At 37.9% G+C, this 8,162-nt stretch overlaps 1 protein-coding gene across 2 annotated transcripts; it reads right to left on the bottom strand.

The window, feature by feature from the left end:
* Nucleotides 1-3,425: 3,425 nt before the first annotated feature.
* On the bottom strand, nucleotides 3,426-8,162 carry GPX8 (glutathione peroxidase 8 (putative)). Of its 2 annotated transcripts, XM_055422051.2 has the most exons (3): nucleotides 7,938-8,162; nucleotides 7,074-7,335; nucleotides 3,426-3,966 (listed from the first exon to the last, which is right to left on the bottom strand). In XM_055422051.2, exons 1-3 carry the CDS (start codon nucleotides 8,139-8,141, stop codon nucleotides 3,803-3,805), a joined length of 630 nt encoding a protein of 209 aa, XP_055278026.1. In that variant the 5' UTR covers nucleotides 8,142-8,162; the 3' UTR covers nucleotides 3,426-3,802. The 2 variants fall into 2 exon arrangements, with proteins under 2 accessions (XP_055278026.1, XP_088683815.1); XM_088827689.1 differs by lacking the exon at nucleotides 7,074-7,335.

The following is an 8,162-nucleotide window of genomic DNA, read 5'->3' as shown; positions in this document are numbered from 1 at the left end:
ACCCCACTCCAGTACTCTTGCCTGGAAAATCCCATGGATGGAGGAGCCTGGTAGGCTGCAGTCCATGGGGTCGCTAACAGTTGGACACGACTGAGCGACTTCACTTTCACTTTTCACTTTCATGCATTGAAGGAAATGGCAACCCACTTCAGTGTTCTTGCCTGGAGAATCCCAGGGATAGGGGAGCCTGGTGGGCTGCCACCTATGGGGTTGCACAGAGTTGGACATGACTCTTGACCTGGAACCACACTCCACCCCTACCTGAGAGCTTACTAAACTCAGAGCTGGGGGTTGGACATATATGTTGAAGCAGAAAGTATTCCAGGATATATTTGGTTTAAGAACTTGTAAGTGATGTAGCCAGAGAAGGCAATGACACCCCACTCCAGTACTCTTGCCTGGAAAATCCCATGGACAGAGGAGCCTGGTAGGCTGCAGTCCATGGGGTCACTAAGAGTCAGACATGACTGAGTGACTTCACTTTCACTTTTCACTTTCATGCATTGGAGAAGGAAATGGCAACCCACTCCAGTGTTCTTGCCTGGAGAATCCCAGGGATAGGGGAGCCTGGTGGGCTGCTGTCTATAGGGTCGCACAGAGTTGGACACGACTGAAGCAACTTAGCAGCAGCAGAAGCAGCAGCAGCAGCAAGTGCTGTAGGAGAATTGTATACTCAGGTGAGCATTGCTGATTTCATCATGAAAAAGAATCTTCACTTTCACTCATCAGGTCAGAATTGGAGAGTCAATTCAGTCATTTAGATAGGGTCTTCCTTCTAAGCCAAATTTTTTCACATTGTTTTGCCCCCACTATTTCTGTTTAATTCATTTATGAAATGAAGATATATTTCATGGGGCGAAGGTTGCTTTGTTAGTATTAGAAGGCTGACAAAACATAAAGATCAGGACTTTGGGAGAAAAGATATGTTGTGATTCTCAACAGACTCAGTGATTGCTGATGTTTCTCGTGTAATTACACTCACTCCCTTTTTTTACATTAACCATTTTGACTGGAGTTGATTCTTCTTATTATAGCCATGGGAATGATGTACCATTGAATTCTTTCCAAATGGCTAATCTAGTTTGACCAGATTAGCAACCAAAATTAACCTGTAAGGAATTAACCAAAACCTGTAAGGAATTAACCAAAATTAACCTGAAGGAATCAAGCTGAATGGTATATATACTTATGGCTTTTTTCTTACACTTGGAATTTTCACTCAGAAATACAGACCGACTCAAGTGTTAATATTTTAATTGTGGAATTTGAGTTGCTTCTGGAAAATAAGAAATACTGAAAATGATCAAGGCTTTTTCAAATGTTATGTCATTTATATTGACATTAAATGATAATGTCATTAATAAACAATTATGCAGAGTACAGCATGAGAAACGCTGGGCTGGAAGAAGCACAGCTGGAATCAAGATTGCCAGGAGAAATATCAATAACCTCAGATATGTAGATGGCACCACCCTTATGGCAGAAAGTGAAGAAGAACTAAAGAGCTTCTTGATGAAGGTGAAAGAGGAGAGTGAAAAAGCTGGCTTAAAACTCAACATTCAGAAAACTAAGATCATGGCATCTGGTCCCATCACTTCATGGCAAATAGATGGGGAAACAGTGCAAACAATGAGACTTTATCTTTTTGGGCTCCAAAATCACTTCAGATTGTGACTGCAGCCATGAAATTAGACGATGCTTGCTCCTTGGAAGAAAAGTTATGACCAACTTGCTGCTGCTAAGTCACTTCAGTCGTGTCCGACTATGTGCGACCCCATAGACGGCAGTCCACCAGGCTCCTCTGTCCCTGGGATTCTCCAGGCAAGAACACTGGAGTGGGTTGCCATTTCCTTCTTCAATGCATGAAAGTGAAAAGTGAAAATGAAGTCGTTCAGTCGTGTCCGACTCTTAGCGACCCCATGGACTGCAGCCTACCAGGCTCCTCCGTTCATGGGATTTTCCAGGCAAGAGAACTGGAGTGGGGTGCCATTGCCTTCTCCACCTGTATGTGCTAAATGGCATGAATTCTTTTGAATTTACTTATATTTTTAAATTTATCTCTTACTCAAGCCAATTTTTATCTTTCCTTATCTGAATCTTTATGATCTGATCTCAATATTCTATTCAATGTAATAGATTTAGATATTCATAAATAAAAACAAAAGAGTTCTATTTCCTATAACTGTAGATGTCTAACAGTAAGAGAATGCACGTTATTACAAAATCTCCAATTACAAAACTTTTAAAATGTGAACTATTAATTGGGCAGTAAGTCTACATTGGTAAATGTTTCTCTTAAACAGTGCCTAGCAGAGCAACTGCTAAGTAGGTGAAAAAACACTTATTCAATGAAATAGTGATATTTTTCTCATTTATTTTAAGTATCTCCACCTAGAAAACTAAGACTGAGAAAAATCTGTTGAAGACTAATGAAACCAGTTCATTATTGGATCACACACAGTGCAAAGTATAAATTCTCTAGTTTTGGATTAATCAAATCACAAATTTAATTTCATGGTCTTCCCCACTTAAAAATCACCTCTCAGTATCTTCAGTACACAGAAAAACAGCAACTTGAGAAAAGCCATTATGCTTAAAACAAACAAGTGTCACTTACATTGCTGACCAATCTTCCAACTTAGCATATTAAAAAGCAGAGACATTACTTTGCCAACAAAGGTCCATCTAGTCAAAGCTCTGGTTTTTCCAGTAGTCATGTATTGATGTGAGAGTTGGAATATAAAGAAAGCTGAGCACCGAAGAACTGATGCTTTTGAACTGTGGTGTTAGAGAAGACTCTTGAGAGTCCCTTGGACTGCAAGGAGATCCAAACAGTCCATCCTAAAGGAAATCAGTCTTGAATATTCATTGGAAGGACTGATGCTGAGGCTGAAACTCCAATACTTTGTCCACCTAATGTGAAGAACTTACTCATTTGAAAAGACCCGGATGCTGGGAAAGATTGAAGGTGGGAGAAGGGGACGACAGAGGATGAGATGATTAGATGGCAACACCGACTCAATGGACATGAGTTTGAGTAAACTCTGGGAATTAGTGATGGATAGGAAGGCCTGGCGTGCTACAGTCCACGGTGTTGCAAAGAGTTGGACATGACTGAGTGACTGAACTGAACTGAACTGATCTGGCTGGATTGGAGAAGGAAATGGCAACCCACTCCAGTATTCTTGCCTGGAAAATCCCATGGACAGAAGAGCCTGGTGGGCTATAGTCCATGGGGTAGCAAAGAGTCAGACATGACTCTTGTGACTAAATGACGTTGATCTGGCTGGATATAGTAAAACATACCATGACCTGTACTTAACAAACAAAATTCTGTACATGAAACAAAAATACATAAGGATTAGAATCTATTTATATTTCACATTTTCAATGTTTATTTTGCCTTTCATTACATAAAAATATCATTTACAGTTACTCTGGAAATGTCACACAGTATCTTGAATTCAAACAGTGGTCTAGTGTGTTGACATTTCCATCAAGTACAATCCTAGAAAATGTCAAGTGAAGCAATAGGAGATTGAAGCACATTGGTATTCTGAATTATTTAGTGTGGTTGGATGAAGTATTTAATATATTTCATTTAGAGTCGTTGGCTGCTGTTTATTTTTGCTTTAGGTAACATCTATACTGTGGATGTTCATTACCACTCACTAACAAGATAACATGAAAGTTATCCTTCAGTGCCATATTTAATTGTCAGAGTTAATTTAAAAGGGGACCAAACCCTAATGGAGACATTTTTGTATTCTGACTATTGACATATAATGGTTCAATGGTATTTTCATAGATCCTCTTTCTTTTTTATAATCATTTGTCTAATCAGAGCTGCTATCTCAGGCCTGATGACTTCAATGGGTTCCTCTGGCCTCCAGGACTTCACAACTTGACCTTCAGGGTTGACCAGATACTTCCAAAAATTCCACCTTGGTTCCTTCTTTGAAGAATCTAAAATATCAGAATATATTTTCATGAGTAAAATTTTATTCTTTGTCAAGATTTTCATTTCTATTAGTATTTGAATAAATTACAACTTTAGAATCAAGTTCTAGAATTGTCATCATTTCAAAAACCAAACTGAACAAAAAGCAAAACACCCAAACAAACTCAAAGTCTGTGTAATCAGATGTTTATATACTTGGTGACTTCACTGAAGATTGTACTGAACTAGAATCATGAAATGAAATCAACTAGATTTGTTGATCTGAACCACTAAAAATTTACCTTGTCACTAGCTGAAACTTTCAGTTGCTTAACATTTTTTTAAAGATAAATCAATGCTCTATGGTCTTTGGTAACAATGTCTGGATTACTTTTCGTAGTAAATGTTTATTTTTGATATTATTATGTATTACATAGTAAAGGATGATAAATAACTGTAGACATCCTTTTGATACATCTTAATTTAGGTAAGAAATGTAGAACTTTTTTCTATTTATATCATACAGGATTTGTGTGCATTATTATTGATTAGTATGAGAAAAAAAAAAGGGCTTCCCTTGTGACTCAGCTGGTGAAGAATCTGCCTGCAGTGTGGGAGACCTGGGTTTGATCCCTGGGTTGGAAAGATCCCCTGGAGAAAGGAAAGACCAGTATTCTGGCCTGAAGAATTCCATGAACTGTATAATCCATGGAGTTGCAAAGAGTCGGACATGACTGAGCGACTTCACTTCACGAGAAAAATATAAATATTATATGCCTAGTAATGTATGCTTAGTGCTTTAAATGGATCCTCTCATTTAATCTGTATAGCAACCCTGTAAAGGTTGGCTATGATTATTATCCCCATTTTGCAGATGAGAAAAATGGAGGTCTAGACTCACGGTCGCACAGCTAGTGAATGGTAGAGTCCGGATTGATATCTAGTCCTTCCTATTAGAAGAGCTCATGCTCTTAAAACAGGGGACAAGGCAAAGCAAGCAGATATTAGGAGGAAGATGACAAGTTCATTTTTGTACATGAGGGGATTCAGGTTATGTGGGACACCCTATCAGAGGAGGCTTTGGAGTTTAGGAGCTAGAGCTCACCCAGGGAAAGGGGACAGAGCAGGTGGATGTGGCAGAATCCTGAGGATCAGTAGAGGTAAGGAAGGATGGAAAAAAGGAACCTGGAAAGAAGAGGAGTAGCTGGAGTAGAAGTCATAGGCACTGAGACCCACTAGGTTCAGGAGAGTCGTTGGAATGAGAGATCAAACACGGTGATCTAAGAAGGAAGCAGAGACAGGGAGCAGAGAAACCAAATGTTAACTATTCTTTCAAAGATGTTAGTGATGAGGTAGGTAGAAGGAACATACTGCTTAAGAGTTTTTAAAGGTGGGGGATCCTTTGTTTATGCTGGGGAAAGAACCAATAAGGGAGCATAGGTTAAAAAAAAAGTAGCCTAATGTTTACTTATGTGTGCTATACTTTGCATACTGTGCCAAGCACTTACACTGATTATTTCATTATTAGGAGTATTGCTGATTAACTCAAACATCATTGACTTGGAAGGAGCATCATATTATTGGTTAAAGTCTTCTTAAAATCATTCTGAAAAATAGACATTTTCTATAATGGAAAATGTATTTTAAAAGATAACACGTGTCAGAGCAGGGCTCTCTCTAGCCAGAATCTTTGTGTGAATTAGAAAAGGATACCCTTCTAGGTGGGAACAGTCCCTAGGCACATACCTTTCATTTGCCTGGGTTTCAGCCCCCATGTGACCCCTTTATTCCTGTTCAGTGAACAACCTGCACACCTGTACAGAGCCATCTTGTTTGTGATCACATGATCAGTTATTATCTCTTTTGGCCAATTTAAAAAGATCTAATTTTCATTTAGCCATCATTTCATAGTCTTTGTCTTTGGAGCTTCATTTAACTTTAGTGAAACCTTAGATCACTGTTAACCTTTTTGATTACACAGGTAAGTGGAGTTTCTTTTTTAGTGACAAAGGGGAAGAACCTAGGAGCTACTGTGCTCAAGTATTTGGCTGTTATAATTGAGAGATGACTACACGGGCACATGCTCTGGCTTTTCTTCACTTCAGTGTATCCTGGGAATAAAAGGAATAAAGACCTCACTTTCGTTGTTATTGATGGTGTTAGGCATTATGCTGACTTTCCCTAGAAATTCAAATAGTGTTTTTGGAAGATTCTGCTTTCATACTTAAATATTATAGAATATCATTAGCCGGTTTGTTGGATTGGAAGATTGATTGCCTGGCTAAGGTCATGGTTTTAGCAAAATTCAAATTACCTGCAGTGGAAACAACTGAGGCAATCATCCACATAAGTTAGATGAGAGGACATGAGCTGAATGTCCTTTAGAATAGGGTCTGGCACAGTGGAAGCTCTGTAAGTACTTTATTTTTATTATTAACACACTTAAACCTCCAAACAATCTTAAGGGGTAGATACTATTGATTTCATTTTACAAAGGAGGAAACAGACAGAGGGAAGTTAAGTTACATGCCTGGAGTCACACAGCAAAGGTAACAGAGTAGGGATTTCAACCCAGGTATGCTGGGGCTAAAGCTTAGCTCTTAGTCACAATACTGCACTACCTTTATGCTGAAAAAAATCTTTAAATAGACTTCCATAATTAGCTTAATTACAGAGGTAGCCTAACACTACCCTCCTCCAAAAAAAATAAAGATGTGTTATTTTGAATTTTACCAAAAACCACCTGGCAAACTGAGATGTTATTCACCCTTGAGGATAATATATCTCAGATAAGGCAACATAAAATTAACCAGAAAGATTAGTTTAACTAATACTGCTCAGTAATATTGATAAGAGATGTGTAGCCAGCTTAAAGTACATTCTTTGGGAAAATAATAAGGAATAAAATACACTGTAGTAGATTTATTTTGCCATCCAAGAAGTTAAAACATTGATTTTAGGAAAGCATAACTTCTAGAAAGTTAGAGGATGAGAATCTAGCTCTTTGATAGTTTTATAAAACTTTCCCACTAAAACATTTAAAATGAAATAGGAAAGTATGGTCCTGGTACATTTGTTTTGAAAATGAAAGCAACTAAAAACATTAAATTGGTGAGGCAAGGTAGATATTTACCAACAAGAAATCTAAATGCAGGTTCTGCTTCGGATCCTAGAATCTTAATCTTGTGGAAGATGGGGAATGTTACTCCGAAGTTATTTCTTGCAAAAGATACTACTTCCTTGCTCGGGCGGGGCTCCGATTCTCCAAACTGATTGCATGGAAAAGCCAAGACGCTGAAGTGGAATGGTCCGAACTCTTTGTGCAGTTCCTGCAGTGCTAAGTAATTTCTGTCTGTGAGTTGGCAGTCACTAGCCACGTTTACAACTAGTGCAACCTCCCGGAAAAAGAAAAAAAATCCAACCAGAAAGTGAAGCAAATAAAAGATTAAAAAAAAATTCTGCAAGTAGTTAAAACCCTAAACCATTTTGGAGGAATACAATCTTTGATAGAGGGTTATTTCATATTTTTATGAAATTTATTCGATACAGTAGATGTCCCCAGTTCTACTGAAAATCATAACCCGAATGCCTGAGTTAAAACTCTGAAAGATCACAACCATTAATAAAGCCCTAGGTACTCATGAAAGTTTTTTTTTAAATAAAAGATAAAATATGATTATTGATGGAGTGCTTTTTAATGCTGTTAGATTGTGGAGTTAATACTTTCATATTCACATTATATGGCATACTCCATAATCACATTACTATTAGAATTTCCTAAATAAAGTATTAATCCAGCACTTAAAACATCTTAAAACAAATAGTTAAGATAACCAGTTATCAATTAGTAGATAAACTATGAGAGCACTGATGGCTAAAGTGATATACTAATTTCTCTGAGGACTAAATTATAATATGAACATATAACAGTAAAAAAAGGACTAAGACAAGCAGCAGAGAACATGGACAAGCAGAAACATCAGAAGGTGCAACTTACTTTGCCTTTAAACTTTTCCAGAGAAACCGCCCTTCCATTTGCATCTTTCACTTCAAAGGTATAAAAGCTGTTGATTTTAGGTTTTAGGAATTTGAGTTGTAGGAGGAATAGCATTACTGTGCACAGAACCATAGACAGCAAGACTGCAAATGCCTTTGCTTTGGGCCCTGAACATCTCAAAGGGTAGGCTGTGAGAGGCTCCATTTTGAATGATCCTAGAGGAAA

Source organism: Moschus berezovskii, chromosome 18 (assembly GCF_049115385.1).
Source record: "Moschus berezovskii isolate FMDL1 chromosome 18, NW_MosBer_1.0, whole genome shotgun sequence".
In the NCBI taxonomy this organism is placed as follows: Eukaryota; Metazoa; Chordata; class Mammalia; order Artiodactyla; family Moschidae; genus Moschus; species Moschus berezovskii.
This window is presented reverse-complemented; position numbering and strand designations above follow the sequence as displayed.

Coding starts and splice junctions, on each gene's coding strand:
- GPX8 (XM_055422051.2), bottom strand. CDS start 8,141: ATGGAGCCTCTCACAGCCTACCCTTTGAGATGTTCAGGGCCCAAAGCA. Junction 7,336..7,937: donor TGGAAAAGTTTAAAGGCAAA/GTAAGTTGCACC, acceptor TTTTTCCGGGAG/GTTGCACTAGTTGTAAACGT. Junction 3,967..7,073: donor TGCATTTAGATTTCTTGTTG/GTAAATATCTAC, acceptor CTGATATTTTAG/ATTCTTCAAAGAAGGAACCA.